Consider the following 16,526-nt stretch of genomic DNA (forward strand, 5'->3'; position numbering starts at 1 on the left):
GGCAAGATACAAGACTGTTCAGGCAATGGAGGGTTTAGCAATTATAGATGAAAGAAAGGAAGAGAGATTTGAAGGAATTTGGAGAATAGCAAGACCGTTCCAGTTGTAGGGGATAGAAGAATAGAAAGCCTGCACCCACAACAAGACAAGAGTGTAGGCATGGGAAGTATAAATATACTTGTTTTCTAAGTTAGAATGAATCCCTCTTACTCTATTGAGCCACATTCTGGTTAAGAGATCTCTGCTTCCCTTGCAACCTGTGATAGCCACACTTCCCACATTCTGCAGTCAGCCTTTTGATACAGTATATTAGACCCCTAGCACAGCCTTTATCTCACAGCCGCTGTTACAACCCTTCAGGTTTCCTTGACAATCAGACTACACAGACCTCATAGAACAGCAGATTCAAGGTGTATGTGTGCCATAGCTTCCCGAGGAAAGATCAGCAGCGATTTGCTTCACAGAACTGGAGTGACTACCAGGCCTGGAAGCAATGTGTAATTCAGACAGACACACTTTCCCTAACAAATACAAGTGAATTCACAGCAGTCCTGCTGCCACCAAAATGTAGATGATAGCAAGGTAGTTAAGGCAATGTACATCGTTGGATCCTCACTTACCCGAGACTCCTTCACTTCCTCATTCCCATCAACCTCGTCATCCTAGAGAGAAAGAAGAAAATGAATGTAGCCATGTAGGGTAATAACTTCTATAGCAGCAAGGTTTGGATTTCCTGGTATTTACGTGACTAGGCTTTTCAAGAGAGAGGTGCTGATTCTTGATATCTAGGTAACTGTGAAAAGCTTTTGAGAAAGGGATTGTACAAAGGAACTTTAAGTCTCAGTAATCAAAGGCAGATTCTCAAAGGCAGGAGATGGTGCTAATCTCAGAGCTTCTCCAATTACCTCCCATTTGATAAACTTTAAAGGGCAAGGTGGGTGAGGGAATATCTTTTACTGGACCAGCTTCTGTTGGTGAGAGACGCAAGCTTTCAAGCTTACACAGAGCTTTTCTTCCTGGGACCTTTCAGGCCTATGCACTAAGCTAACGGGATGCAGCCATCCTATTCAAAACCAGAAGCAAATTCACTTTGAATGTGGTAGAACAAATTCCCTTTTCTCCCACCCCAACAAAGTCACTCACATCTTTTGTCCAGAAAGAGATTCCAGTGCCTCTTCGCCTCTCCTTTGGCCGCCGCCTCTCTCGGATTGACTGCTTGTTTGGAGATCTATCATCTAAATCCTGATCTTCACACTCTAGCCAAACAAGGACAGACTGCTTTGATTTAAATGATTTACCTGTGTGCTTTTCTCAAAGCCCTGGTGACATTTTCAAACTGGTTTCCATCACCAAGAAAGGGCTCGTGTTGTACTACACTTCAGTCAATAAACATGCAAGATGGAATCCCTCTTCCCCACTAAACCTAATATTTTGCGCTCCTTTCTTCTAGACGGGCCCAGATAGTGGCTCTCCCTTTATCTGCATAGCTCCCAACACCATGCAGGGGCATTAGCTTATCAGGATTCTGAGGGAGGAGTTACATTAGTCAAGTTCTCTAGCACCGCTTCCTGGAGAATCTAGATGTTCCCTCCCAGTAGATGGTCAAAGGAAAAGCCACCACCTCTTATTCATGTCTCGAAAGGCAATAAAAATGGACCACTTCATAAGGGACTTGGATACCCTCTTTCAATCATTCTGTTTACATACACATCTGACAAGCTGGCAGCACACCTGTACCAGTCCCCTGCTAGAAGAGCAGGAAATAGCCTGAGATTCTAGGTTTATGTACACTGAGCATATTGCTTATTCATTAAACACCTTGACCTGAAATGCTTGGGTTGTCTTCTCATTTTAGGAGGTACATACCATTTTTCTCCATCTCAGTGGCTGTGCTTTGGAAGTCTGCTGGGTTCACAGAGTCAGGGTCCAGAGATCTATTTGTCCGGGCCAGGTGAGAACTTGTGTAAAGAGAAGGGGCTGACGTGGAGGGAGATACTGGTGTTGTGGGTTTGTCTGTTTGTGCTGGACACCTTAATCGCCGATAGACAGACTGTAAATAAACAGAGCCATAAATAAAGGTTAGCAGAAAGGTAACGACTAGGAGAGCTGGACTTTAGCTACTGGATGTAATCACTCAGCGTTTACAGCCCTCCACACTGCCGTTGGATAAACCACACCTTGCCATAGACGACAGATTAGGAAAACAGCATAAAATGTATTCCATCTTGCTGGGGTGAGTGGAAGAAGAGGAAACAGGTTTTTGTTTATTTTTAAAGTAATCTTGGATTGCACAGTCACATTCGGAACACAGCTTGAAGACCGAAGAGCAGCCTTGCTTGACCCATACTACCAAGACTAGCGGGTATCCTTTATAGAAATGAACTGTTGAGAGTCTAAGGGGGACAAAAGAGACAGGACCATTATATATCTGTCCCCAGTAAAGTGTTTGGCCAGTACTGCAATGTCACTCCTGCAGAGATATAGGAGACCATCACCACAGGACTTGGTTCACAGTGGGATGAGGTATGGAGGTGCAAAAAGCTGTGAGCACATTTTATGGGAAAAGCCAATCTGGGCTATAGAAGATGGTTAGTAGAAATATCACAGACCTCCAGGTTGCTTGCTAGGTGTGTATATGAGCTGAGGGGTGAAAACATTATCTACTAAAGAGTTGCTGGATTCAGGCTTCTTTTCTTGTCATGTAGTTGTTAATCAGCTTCCATGTAAAACAAGGGTACATGCCAATGATAAGATTAACAGTTGTGTAACAGGTTTTGTTAATTCAACCACTCAATCTTTTCTATAGGAAGTCAAGTCAATGGTGAGGTTTTATACAGAAGGGGTTCCACAACTCATCTGTTTACAATACTTCTTGTGGTGTTCATTGACTTTACTCCAGCTGGATGTTCATTTTGCAGTAAGTATTCTCTATGTAAGAAAAGCCACTTGGGTTCAAGAGTCCAAATAAACGTAATGCCTGGGGAGATGATGACCTCCTACGACACTTCTCTCTCTCTCCTCTCCCCTCCCCCCACCCCCAATCACCTGAATCCACCAACTACATTCAAAACATCTGTAGAGGAACATTAAGGAATCCAGTGGCACCTTAAAGACTAACAGAATTTTGGGGCATAAACTTTCGTGGGTAAAAAACCCACTTCTTCAGATGCTAGGCCTCAATCCTGACCCTTATTGCCAGAAGAGAGGAACTGTGGCACAATTCTCCTTTTATTAGCCTTTGCATTCCATGGTATTGTTACTTTCATGATTTATTTTGTCTGACAAGAGACAAGTGTTATGTCAAGTCGAGAACAAAGCAATAGCTGAGCCATAACACAGCAACACTATACACAGATTAATTTCCAAGTACCCACATATCTAGATTAATCAAGCCTGGGTCATTTCTGACTGTACTAATCCTCCTAGTAGCAAATCCACAAGGAAACAGACAGAAGAATTTTAATCAATATCAGTTGTCCCAAACCACTGAACTCTCAAGTAGCAACTATTAAGGATAGAGAGATCACCTCCTCATCCTGGTTTCTATTCCACCAGGGCCGGGTCTCCTCCCGTCTCTCACTGCTGTCCTCAGTGCTCTCAGGTTTCTCACTTTGTTGTTCCTGAGCTTGCCGCTCCACTCGAGACCGGCTGAAAGTTCGTTCTGCCTCCTGAAGGTCTGTGAGTGTTACACCCTGGGAAAGGGGTAAGATTGCATCAGTTACACATGCTGGTTTGTTATGTGCTTCACCCACCTGACAAAACCTGTCTCTTTAGTTAGATGGCAAGTTCTTCAAGACAGGTAACACCTGTCCACTTTGCCTAGCACAATGGGTCTTGATCCTGAAAGAGGTCTCTTGCCCCTACCTTATATAAAGTAATAGATTGGGATAGCACTTAATACTTCTCAGCTAACATGCATCATCACTGGACTCCTCAAAAGCAAACTCAGTGCAGAGCATCAAGCCATAAGAGTGAAGAGCAAAGGAGCTTGCAATATCACCGGCAACCAGAACTGCAGCCTTAGTTTGTACATCTGGAAGGGGTACGCTGAATTAACTGTTCCCAGGAACACTTACTAGAGCTCACCAGATGTGCCAGTCGGATTGTCTGGACTATAGCACTCCAATATATACTTTCTCCAGCCACTTTGTCATCACAGGATTTTACTTTTTATTCTGTCACACACACACACACACACTTTTCTGATGGTGTTTCAGTCTGATGTATTCTAGACTAAGCCACAAATGGTAACCATCAACTACAGGCTTCAATGTGTAAAGTTACTAAATTCAGACCGGGAAGTAACATTCCTATAAACACAAAGGACTAAAACCCATATGGCGACAATCTCATCATAATTCACATGACTATCAGACAGATTATTTCCCATTCTGAATGTACACCTTCCTTGGTGATGGGTGTTAAGGAGCTAGCTCCTTGGAAAGAGACCTTGAACACTAGATTGATTTCTGGAAAGTTTACCCCTCTCCTGGGTTCCGTGGGCCACTGTTGTACATAGACGAAATAAGTTTGTTTTTGAATTTTTAAATTGTGCAGGTGATAGATATGAAACCCATGGTGTTGTGGAAAGAGGCACAGCTGTCTGAGCAGAGATTGGAATACAAGCCTTGATCCACCAGAGCCCAGATCAGTCAGCCTTCCAGGCATGTTGCAAAGCCCATCTTCTCTTTTCACTAAGGCTGCTGAGAATGACATGGGCTGCACTGGATATATTTATGGGCAGTTCTTGGTTTAAATTCACATTGTGGTGTTTAATTTATGGGACTGATGCCTAGAGTTGTATTCAAAGAAATTTAATTCAACCTACTTTCTGAATTTCCCTACGATGCTGCTGTGTGTCTGACTTCAGCCCACAAAAACATCGGCAGGTATATTACAAACACTTCATTACACATTTTTGCAATAATGGGTGACAACTGAGTCTACTCATCTGGTATGTTTACTGAAGCTGGTAACCAAGCAGACAGGGTGGTTCTTACGGGATTAGTGATGGTATCTGTGCCTCTAACAGACCACCCATATTTTTCTCGAATTTTGGATGGTCCTCACGTCAGTGTAAATTCATAGTAATGTGATCATTTCTATTTTCTCCATTAGAACACTGATCAGTAGAAATATTAACAATTTAAAATGAGACTGCTGTGTTCCCTCCCCCACCGAAACCAAACTAGCAAGTCATTTTGGTCTTCCTACCTGTAACAAGAGAAGTCATGAGCTAATTCAGTTCAAACTAAATGGAAGGATAAACAAAAATAGATTTGTGACTAGGGTTTTTGATTTCAAAAGGGCTAACTAAAAGCTTAAGGAAATTAGTTAGGGAAGTGGATTGGACTGAAGAACTTGTGGATCTAAAGGTGGAAGAGGCCTGGAATTATTTCAAGTCAAAGTTTCAGAAACTATCAGAAGCCTGCATCCCAAGAAAGGGGAAAAAATTCATAGGCAGGAATTGTAGACTAAGCTGGATGAGCAAACATCTCAGAGAGGTGATTAAGAAAAAGCAGAAAGCCTACAAGGAGTGGAAGATGGGAGCGATCAGCAAGGAAAGCTACCTTATTGAGGTCAGAATATGGAGGGATAAAGTGAGAAAGGCCAAAAGTCATGTAGAGTTGGACCTTGCAAAAGGAATTAAAACCAATAGTAAAAGGTTCTATAGCCATATAAATAAGAAGAAAACAAAGAAAGAAGAAGTGAGACCGCTAAACACTGAGGATGGAATGGAGGTTAACGATACTCTAGGCATGGCCCAATATCTAAACAAATACTTTGCCTCAGTCTTTAATGAGGAGCTTAGGGATAATGGTAGGATGACAAATGGGAATGAGGATATGGAGGTAGATATTACCACACCCCAGGTAGAAGCCAAACCTAGAAGCTTAATGGGACTAAATCAGGGGGCCCAGATAATCTTCATCCAAGAATATTAAAGGAACTGGCACATGAAATTGCAAACCCATTAGCAAGAATTTTTAAATGAAACTGTAAACTCAGGGGTTGTACTGTATGACTGGAGAATTGCTAACATAGTTCCTATTTTTAAGAAAGGAAAAAAGGTGATCTGGGTAACTACAGGCCTGTTAGTTTGACATCTGTAGTATGCAAGGTCTTGGAAAAAATTTTGAAGGAGAAAGTAGTTAAGAACATTGAGGTCAATGGTAATTGGGACAAAATACAACATGGTTTTACAAAAGGTAGATTGTGCCAAACCAACCTGGTCTCCTCCTTTGAGAAGGTAACAGATTTCTTAGACAAAGGAAACACAGTAGATCTAATTTACCTCGATTTCAGTAAGACATTTGATACGGTTCCACATGGGGAACTATTAGCTAAATTGGAAAAGATGGGGATCAATATGAAAATTGAAAGGAACTGGTTAAAGGGGAGACTACAACGGGTCACACTGAAAGGTGAACTGTCAGGCTGGAGGGAGGTTACTAGTGGAGTTCCTCAGGGATCGGTTTTGGGACCAATCTTATTTAATCTTTTTATAACTGACCTTGGCCCAAAAAGTAGGAATGTGCTAATAAAGTTTGCAGATGACAAAAAGCTGGGCGGTATTGCCAATACAGAGAAGAACCGGGATATCATACAGGAAGATCTGGATGACCTTGTAAACTGGAGTAATATTAATAGGATGAAATTTAATAGTGAAAAGTGCAAGGTCATGCATTTAGGGATTAACAACAAGAATTTTTGTTATAAGCTGGGGATGTATCAGTTGGAAGTAACAGAGGAGGAGAAGGACCTCGGAGCATTGGTTGATCACAGGATGACTATGAGCCGCCAACGTGATATGGCCATGAAAAAAAGCTAATGCGATCTTGGGATGCATCGGACGAGGTATTTCCAGTAGAGATAATGAGGTGTTAGTACCATTATACAAGGCACGGGTGAGATCTCATCTGGAATATTGTGTGCAGTTCTGGTCTCCCATGTTTAAGAAGGATGAATTCAAAATGGAACAGGTACAGAGAAGGGCTACTAGGATGATCCGAGGAATGGAAATCCTGTCTTATAAAAGGAGATTCAAAGAGCTTGGCTTGTTTAGCCTAACCAAAAGAAGGCTGAGGGGAGATATGATTCTCTTTATAACTATATCAGAGGGATAAATACCAGGGAGGGAGTGGAATTATTTAAGCTCAGTACCAACATGGACACAAGAACAAATAGATATAAACTGGCCATCAGGAAGTTTAGACATGAAATTGGATGACTGTTTCTACCATCAGAGGAGTAAAATTCTGGAACAGCCTTCCAAGGAAGCAGTGGAGGCAAAAGACATATCTGGCTTCAAGACTAAGCTTGATAAGTTTATGGAGGGGATGGTATGATGGGATAGCCTAATTTTGGCAATTAACTAATCTTTGACTATTAGCGGTAAATATGCCCAATGGCCTGTGATTGGATGTTAAATGGGGTGGGATCTGAGTTACTATAGAGAATTTTTTCCTGGGTGCTGGCTGGTAAGTCTTGCCCTCATGCTCAGGGTTTAGCTGATCACCATATTTCGGGTCGGGAAGGAATTTTCCACCAGGGCAGATTGGCAGAGGCCCTGGGGGTTTTTCGCCTTCCTCTGCAGCGTGGGGCATGGGTCACTTGCTGGAGGATTCTCTGCACCATGAAGTCTTTAAACCATGATTTGAGGACTTCAATAGCACAGACATAGGTCAGGGGTTTGATACAGGAGTGGGTGGGTGAGATTCTGTGGCCTGTGTTGTGCAGGAGGTCTGACTAGATGATCAAATTGGTCCCTTCTGACCTTAAAGTCTATGATTCTGTGAAGTCATTTAAAAATACTGATGAGTTAAATCAACACATACACACACGCCGTCTTCAGCATGTGGTCTTATTTTCCTGCACTTATGTAGCTCAAATATATAAACTTGTTTTTAAACAAGTTTGGGGTAAAATGGTTTGAATGGCAAGGACGTGCACTGGATGTCAGCCTGGGATGTATTTCTACAGCCTAGTTGTAATCACTTCAAACAAAGACAATCAGTATTTGTAACAAACACTGATAGATCTTCAGAGAACTGCTCACACATCCTGGAAAACTGTCCCAGCCAAGCTGGGACCTGGAGAACTGCAATCTGCTAACCCAATTCTTCCTGAAGTTTAAGATGGATATATGTTTCTTTGTTTTCTGTTCCGAACTGTGTAACATTGTTGTTGGCTGTTATAAGGTGAAACATGACATCCTTTTAAGTGACTGCATTTCAGCAAATTACATGACCCTTGTGTATTGTTTGTGATCATTTAGTCTATAAAGGGCTTTGAAACCCAAGTGATGTACAAAGACTTCTCCAATCAAAGGACTGTAAAGCTGCCTTGGCACCTTTTGTAGGCCACCACCCAACTCCCCTTCTGTCTCCTCAGACAAGTCTATATGTGTATGGCGATGGACTAGCAGAACAAGATACCACCGCCCATCAAATGCCAGTTTGTCTGCTACTCTGCTGCAGGGCCATCAGGAATTTCACTCCTTACCTGTGTAGACCTACGAGTCTGGCGGGCCTGTCTGGATCGGGCCTTCCTTAGTGACTCTGCTTCCTCATCCCGCACAGGAGTCAGATATGACCTGAAAGAAAGGGTCAAAAACACTTAACATAAAATCGGACACTTTTGATTTGCAAGTCTCAAAGCAATGACAGTATTCATGCCATTTCATACACAATACCGGAAAGTACACCTTCTGCTCCCATTTCCTAGGGCCACCCAGCACCTGGCTGATTGCTGCGGCTGCCACGTACATTGTAGTATCTTCAAGCAATGACTTCTGAAATGTTAACCTGTTAGACACATTCTATGCTCCCCTGTAAGCCAACCCCATTAGAAGGCACACTCTGCATACCGTCTGGGACCTCATATACCCCTACCTCCTTCAAGTCTCAATACAGAATTAAATAAATCCAGAAATGCGTAATCTCATTCACAATCAGACTTCAGAATGTAAATAAATCCTGCATCATTATGAAGTCTGTTACAATGGACCCCTGCTGAAGTGCAGCAATACTAAAGGAACCCACTCCAGCATACATATTGGAGTAAACCCCACCCAACCTTCTTATAGTGAAAGGTGATCCATTTGAAGCAGACAGAAGAAACCACTTTATACAGCATAGTTAACATATGGAAAAATTAGATGTTTATATGAGAAAATACCTGTACAATAGACATGATTAAAGAGTTTTAGAAGGTTAATCAACTTTCCTGCTTCAGGGCATAAGCCATCTACTAAATGAAGGTGTTGCAGGAAAACCTTCCCCTCTAGGCAGGTTATTTCATAATTGTCTATCAAGGGTTACTTGTACCTTCCTTTGAAGTTTCTGGTACTAGCCTTTGCCCTCAACTGGACAGTGATCAAGTAGCTGAAGACACACTCAATGAGACGGGGTTGTGGACATTCTTGCTTCATTCACTGTGTCTCTTGTACTGCACAAACTACAACAGAATTAGTTCTAAGGGTGAGCAGCTTGCTCCTGCAGGTGCATGGAATAGGGTCTTCTGGCCACGTCTAGCCAAACACACATTTCTACATTCTGATTATTGCTCCCCTCCTCCTAAACTCCTAAATAAATTCGACTGTTGAGAAAAGTACCTGTTTGGTTAAGCACGCAAACCAGGAAGGGACAAAGTGAAGGTTGCACACCAATGCATAAGGACAGTCTAAATCAGTATGGTATACATTTTCTACAACCTTAGACAAGTGGAGTCTTCTACTCTGCATACCACCCAGAGGCAGTTAAAGTCATTTATATGAAGAGTACAGTTACAAAACATACAACAAATTAAGTACAACAGAGCAGTAGTGAAATTTAGCCAGTGAAATTTTGTAGCTAAGTAGATTTGTTAGTTTACTGCTCTGAACTGCACCTAAGGTATGCTGTGCTGCATATTGGAGAAACTGTAGGACTTGCTAAATGAGTAAAATACATACCAGTAAGACATCAGTCCCATGGAAAGTCTAAGTAAATGAAGAAACTGGACCATTCCAACAAAGTTTGATTGTACATGAAAAATTACAGCATGCTCCATGTTTGTATCAAAGACTGTAGGGAAAAAAAGTGTCTAATATACTGCATTTGAGAAACAGGATGTGATTGTGTAAATTGAGATAATGCCTGTGTACAAGTGGGTAGAATTAAAAGGACACCAGAGGCTGGAGTTGGGACCAGCAAGTCTTCTAAAGAGTTGCACCTGTGATGAGTCTTAATACTACTGGGAAGCCCTGCCTAAGATGGATGTAGTATTTGGAATAATCTCCAGGATATCCTGGTGTTAACATATTTGTGATGCATTCATGAGTAGGAAGTTGTGTGTATGGTAGGGTGACCAGATGCCCCGATTTTATAGGGACAATCCTGATATTTGGGGCTTTTTCTTATATCGGCTCTTATTACCCCCCACCCTCTGTCCTGATTTTTCACACTTGGTCTCTGGTCACCCTAGTGTATGGGGTATAGTAGAGGCCCAAAGGGACATCAGGACAGCACATTTTGCAAAGCTTTCCTTTCATCCCCACATTTACGAAGACTTAGGTCAACATTTTCTAAAAGTGACTAGCGATTTTGGGTGCGCAACATGCAACACCTTGAAGGCGCTTGGTTTCCAGAAGGCGGATGCTCAGTACCTTCTGGAAATCAGGCCCCTTTAAGAGGTCTCAAGTTGAACCCCCAAAGATTGAGGTGCCCCCAAAATCACTAGTGGCTTTTGAAAATGCTGGCCTCCATTTGCACGCGTATTTTCCATCACTCATTGCAGAAGTGTTATTTCTGGAGCTCACCTAAAGTTACTGTAAACGTCTGAGAGGGTAATTCTATCATCAGACATGACTCAACCATGCCATTGCTGTGTAGAGTAGCTATTTCAAAGCTAAAATGTGAACAACTCCACACTGCTCTTACAGCTTTTTCCTTCAGTGGATGTCTCCCTGAGTCTGGAAATTCAATCAACAACCAACACATCTAGTGACAGCTCGGTCAGATGTTTGCTAGCTAGTAAGTCTGCTACTGTGAAAAGTGATATTTGTGCATTTGTTAATACTACTTTTCACAGCCGACTTACTCAGCTCCGGCAAGCTGGGGGACAAATTAAGCCCTGGATGGGAGGTGGGTAGGGAGCACCTTATTTGTGTTTCTATTCTATTTAGGTCCAGTAAAGAACAGAGACAACTGTAGATTATTTTGTCGGAAAAAAACCTCTACATAAATAAACTACAATGATTTAGACATGTATATGTGCATATTTATTTGTTTTTCCTAAAGTTAATTACCATGTATACTCGTTCATTAGCCCGTTCGTTTATAAGCTGATCCCCCCCCAAAATGGATAGGTAAAAATAGCAAAAACTGTATGACCCTTTCATAAGCTGACCCTATATTTCAGGAGTTGGAAAACTTTGGCTCCCGACCCGTCAGAGTAAGCCACTCGCGGATTGGGACGTTTTGTTTACCTGGAGCGTTCACAGGCACGGAGCCCCTCAGCTCCCAGTGGCCACGGTTTGCTGTTCCCAGCCACAGGGAGATGAGGGGGCTCCATGCCTGCAGACGCTCCAGGTAAACAAAACGACAATGTATTAGATATTCAATTCAATGATTCCATAGAGTTTAAAATCATCAAATTTTGGTGTAGACCCATTTATAAGCCGAGCCCCGCTCTTTGATGCGTCACTTTTTTTACCAAAAATATTCGGCTTATGAACGAGTATATTACAGTAAGTATTTTAGGAAAAATTGTCAGAGCGGGCACCAGCAAGAGTTGGTGGCCGCACTCTGAGGCCACCAAAAATTTCATGTAAGAACCCATGCCCTAGATGCAGCCAGAGAAATACTTTAGCGTGAACCTGAGACAAAACTAAGTGCTTCTGGATACAGTAATGCCTGGAAAGAGACATATTCTGCAACCAAAGGAATGGTCTCCTGCTGTTTGATTTCTGTTGTGTTCAGGGAAACAAGACTTTATGTTCATTGGTTTTATATAAACAGGATTGCACCAAAGAACACACCTGATTCCATCAATTTCTCCTAAAACAGTTAATATTCAGGGTCCTGTGGTTTAACTGTTTGGGTCAGAAGGGCAACAAAAAAAAATGTTGCCTGCAAAGAAGGAAAGGGAGATTCAGGATGGGGCACAGAACGGGCAGCAGTGAAAGTGAGCACACAGACTGGTGAACCCAAAGTACTGGGGGCAGGTCAACTTGTTAGCCTGTGAGACCAGTGTCTCCAAAGTGAGAACATGCCATGGAGAGAAACACCTCCCAAGTGAGACCTAAGCGAAAAGAAACACTGCAGAAGAATCAACATGGTAACCCTCTGGATACCCAGGGATACTGGAGAAGGAGGCGAATATGCCTGAAGAATACAGCAGTTTAAGATGCTCGGGTTAAAAGTGTTAGTTTCCTCCATGTTAGTCTGTAACAGCACAAGCATCTTTCAGGGTCCAGCCATCCAAGTCAATGACCTATAGCCATGTAGATGGATACCGCCTAGCTATCAGCAGTCAGCCACTTCTGGCAAAAACTTCATCATCCAGCTGAAGAAGGCGGCTGCATAGCTTGAAAGCCTGTCTCTTTCACGAATACAAGTTGGCCCAATAAAAAAATATCACCTCATCCACCTTGTCTGTCTGACAGCATGACAGCCAGCACCTGTAAAGCTTACTGAAGTTACCGTATTTTATTCTAGTAGTAATGATGAAAGGCCCTTCGCCCCAAGGATATTAAGGTATGCGTGGGTCAAAACTCAACACTGGAAGTTAAACATTTGTCTTCATTTAACTCCCAGGCTCTTTCATCACAGGGCATTTGACAATATTCAGCTGGAAAGAGCTATAAACCCAGAGGATGCATTTATCTTAAAAACTTAGGCTATGTCTACACTACAGCCTATGTCAGCATAATTTAGATCACTCAGAGGTGTGAAAAAAACCACACCCCTGAGCAACATATGTTATACCGACAAAGGCTTGTGTGTGCAGCGCTATGTTGGTGGGAGAGCTTCCGCCGCCCATGGAGGTGGTTTCATTATGCTGACGGGAAAGCTCGGCATGTCATCGGCATAGAGCATCTTCCCCAGATGCGGTACAGATGCACCACTGCAGCGCTGTACGTATAGAGGCGGCCTTAGTTACAAAGGGTCCACACCTTTGTAAAACCCCTCGTTATCCTGCCTGTTCATACAAAGACCAATATTCTCACAGCAATAATAATACTAAGAATAAATGCATTTTGTGCAGACAATAAGTACATGATTTCCATTCATTTCAACAATGGCACTGTTGCTGACAGAGAAGGGCTATATTTCATGCAGCTCATTCTACCTGGAACTCCCCCAATGTACTGGGCACACGCCCTCCTTAAATCCCACCTCTCTAGCTCATGACGGACTCTCTGAAATGTCCTTAATAGACAATATTACAGGACAGCCTAGAGATCTGTTTGTTTTATTTTCTTAGAAGCCAAAGCTGAATTTTGCTTCATGACATCTCTGGCTATGAATAGCATGGGTTACTGAACCCTGAACAGCTACGTAATCTGCAAATGTTCAGCCCACAGATAAAGCCAGCACTTTGAGTTCCTGCTCCTAAAGGTACAGTATCACTATTCAAAATAATGCAGCAATTTCATGTTAATCTTTTCAGCTAAAAATGTGGAGCAGGAATCTGCCACTTTACAGATATTTATAATGTTGCTAAGCATCTTCAGGGTCTTGTGACAAGGCAGCTAACCCACTATGCTTTTTAATAAACGAGGATTTTTTTTAAATGGCAGCGTTTACAAAATAAATCCATTATCCCTAGAAAGGAACCCTTCTGGTAGGATAGCACAGAGAAAGCATAAACATGTTACCTCCTAACGCAGGCCTGCATAGCGGCTTGAAGGTCAGGACAAGCGTGGAGATTTTGGGAAAGATGGTGAAATCCTGCAGGATCTGCACTGTCTCCCTGGGAAACTAGTGGAAACCTGCACTGCCGCAGCTATCCCCGCAAGCTTGAGGTAGGGAGAGACTTGCCATTTGCTAACAAACGGCCCGCAAGCTTTGTGGGGGAGGCCAGACGCAAGCGCTGCAGGAAACAGTGCTGATAACAGTTCCCAAAATACAATCCATTATACAGATACATATTTTATGCACTAGACAGCAAATCAATAACTAGGCTTACTGGGGAGGAGGCAAAAAGGCTACTCTCCTGATCACACAAAAAAAGCAGACACAGAATGTTCCTGTTCTTTGCTTCATTTATTCCACCCTGGCACTAACACATCTCATGCATCAATCCAAGTTAACTATAAATACTGATTAAATCAGTAGCCACAGAAAGCCGGCCGAGGAACATTTAGGGATACCTGACAGGCAGGAGTGAGGGATATGTCAGACTCTGCAAGCACTTTAAGCAGAAAATCAGAAAGGACTGAGCCTGCCAACGTTGAGTGATTTAATAAGCTGAAGACAAGGGGATAAGATTTCAGGATCTAATACTCTAAGTGTGCCTCAGCTTACTGTAAACAGCTTGTCTGAACAGGCCATACACCATTTTCAGTCCCTGGTGTTTCTGCCTTAACATTAGTTTAGACTGTGGTGAATAGTTAGGCTTGGAAGGATTCAATTTTTTATTGGTAAGTGTCAGTAAATGCTGATTTCACTCTACACAAAAGCTGACAAAAATATTTCCACCAGTAATTATCGAAATTTACAGATAGGTAAAGTTAAAAAAAAAATGCTGCTTGTAAACTTAAGAGTCAAAATCCAGTGATTTCGATTTCTGAATTAGGCTTGTTACAAATGGACTAGCAAATGAATAGTAACAGGTATGATTTGTTGATTTAAGGCTATTTACTTTGTATACTTTGATGTGAGGTTGAAAATTTTTGTTTTAACAGTTTATAAAGCTTTAACTTTCTCTATCTCAACATCTACTGTCATTAAATGTCTGACCCCTCATCATTTCCCACAACTGTGAAGTTTAAAAAAAAATCAATAAAAATAAAAAACTGCTTTAAAAAAAATCAATATCTGTCAAAACAATAAAAAACAAACTGAATTCCGCCAGTCTATGACTAGTCATCCTGCTTCAGCTTGAACGTGAAAGTCTTAACATAAAAAGGTTTAAATGTTCATGAGTTCGGATGATCTATTTTGCAGCAAGGTTGACAGAAATGAAGCTGAAATTCTGCATATGCTCAGTTGTACTTGATACTGTCAAGGCCTGACCCCCCCCAAAATGAAAAGGTTCAGAGGACTTGAGATCTGTGTCAGTTCCTATTCAAACTACACGTGCTCCTTTATTCCTCCTCTTTTGCTGCAATGCTTACAAAGACTTGGACAACTGTTAGGCAGCTGGTGTGCTGAGCCCGCTGCCTGTCATGCCATCTAGTGTTTTCTCACTGCTTCACTGTGCTCCCCTATCACTCTGTATCCACCTGTTGACTTTTGTCTTTAGACAGAAGACTCTTGGAGATAGAGACTGGCTTTGTTCTGTGTTTGTACAGCTTTGTCCATACCAGTGCTCCTTAGAGTTACTGCAATACAGATAAGTGCTTTGCTAGGGGACCCAAGTGCTGGCTGTCCTTCAGCATCAGGTGCTCCCTAGTCTTCCAAAGGGATGAGGAAATGAAACAGTGGTATTGAGTCTGGACTAATTCAGGAAAACTCACAAAGACAGCAGGGGGGAAAACAGCAAGGAATTCAAGCTGGTGAATGTTTTGGATAATGCAAAAGGCTAAACCACACTCAGTTAATAATTTGGCTGACATCTTTCATCATATTCCTCAAAACCAATTATTGGCTAAACCCTATAGAGAAACCTGAAAAAAAATATATGAGAGAGAGAGAGAGAGAGAGAGAGAGAGAGAGAGAATGAATATGAATTCAGTTTCTGATTGGGCTTGTTTTGTTGTACATCTTAAATTTTAAATATTCTTCAAAAAATGCTTGGGAGGGTTTTGGTTTTTATTCTGGTTCATGTGGAGCTTTTCAGCCAGGGAAAGATTAATTGACTGCAGGGGGAAAAGAATAAAGTATACGTAAGTGCTGTCAAGTGCAAGGCAAACAGAAAGAATGGAAATAATTCCCTACATTAGCTTTTTCGTTACCCATGTCGTTAGTTGCAGCTACAGTAGCTGCAAAGTTGTCTAGATAGAGTTAGGATTTTCAAGCTGGCTTCCCTTAAAAGTGGCAATGTGATGCCAAAACTACAGGTCCCAACGTGCAATGCTGTTTAGTCTCAGATCTAGATGGAGCATTGCATGCTGGGGCTGTGGTCTCCATAGGCTGCACCTTTGTGTCAAAGAAGGGAGCTGTTGCATGAAATGGAGCAGAATGTAAGTCAGCTGTAGCACGTCAGGTGGAACACTCAGCCAGGCACAGCTTGGGTGCCCCGGCCCAGAAAGATTTCAAAGTTTCTCACACTCATCTTAGAGCGAGAGGCATTTCTTGAATGAAAGCAGTGAACACATATTTCACCTAGAAGGTAAAGCCACACAGCAAGCAAAACTGAAATTAGAAGAACTCTGA

The 16,526-nt window shown here is 42.1% G+C and overlaps 1 protein-coding gene across 1 annotated transcript in view; it reads right to left on the reverse strand.

Annotated features, from left to right (window-relative positions):
* Window positions 1-16,526, reverse strand: part of PPP1R12B (protein phosphatase 1 regulatory subunit 12B) — a 160,045-nt gene that overhangs the window by 61,924 nt on the left and 81,595 nt on the right. The window contains 5 exon segments of the mRNA XM_034767616.1: window positions 621-662; window positions 1,144-1,256; window positions 1,867-2,050; window positions 3,528-3,692; window positions 8,506-8,596. Coding sequence (XP_034623507.1) covers window positions 621-662; window positions 1,144-1,256; window positions 1,867-2,050; window positions 3,528-3,692; window positions 8,506-8,596 — 595 coding nt within the window.

This window comes from Trachemys scripta, chromosome 4 (assembly GCF_013100865.1).
Source record: "Trachemys scripta elegans isolate TJP31775 chromosome 4, CAS_Tse_1.0, whole genome shotgun sequence".
NCBI classification, from domain to species: domain Eukaryota; kingdom Metazoa; phylum Chordata; order Testudines; family Emydidae; genus Trachemys; species Trachemys scripta.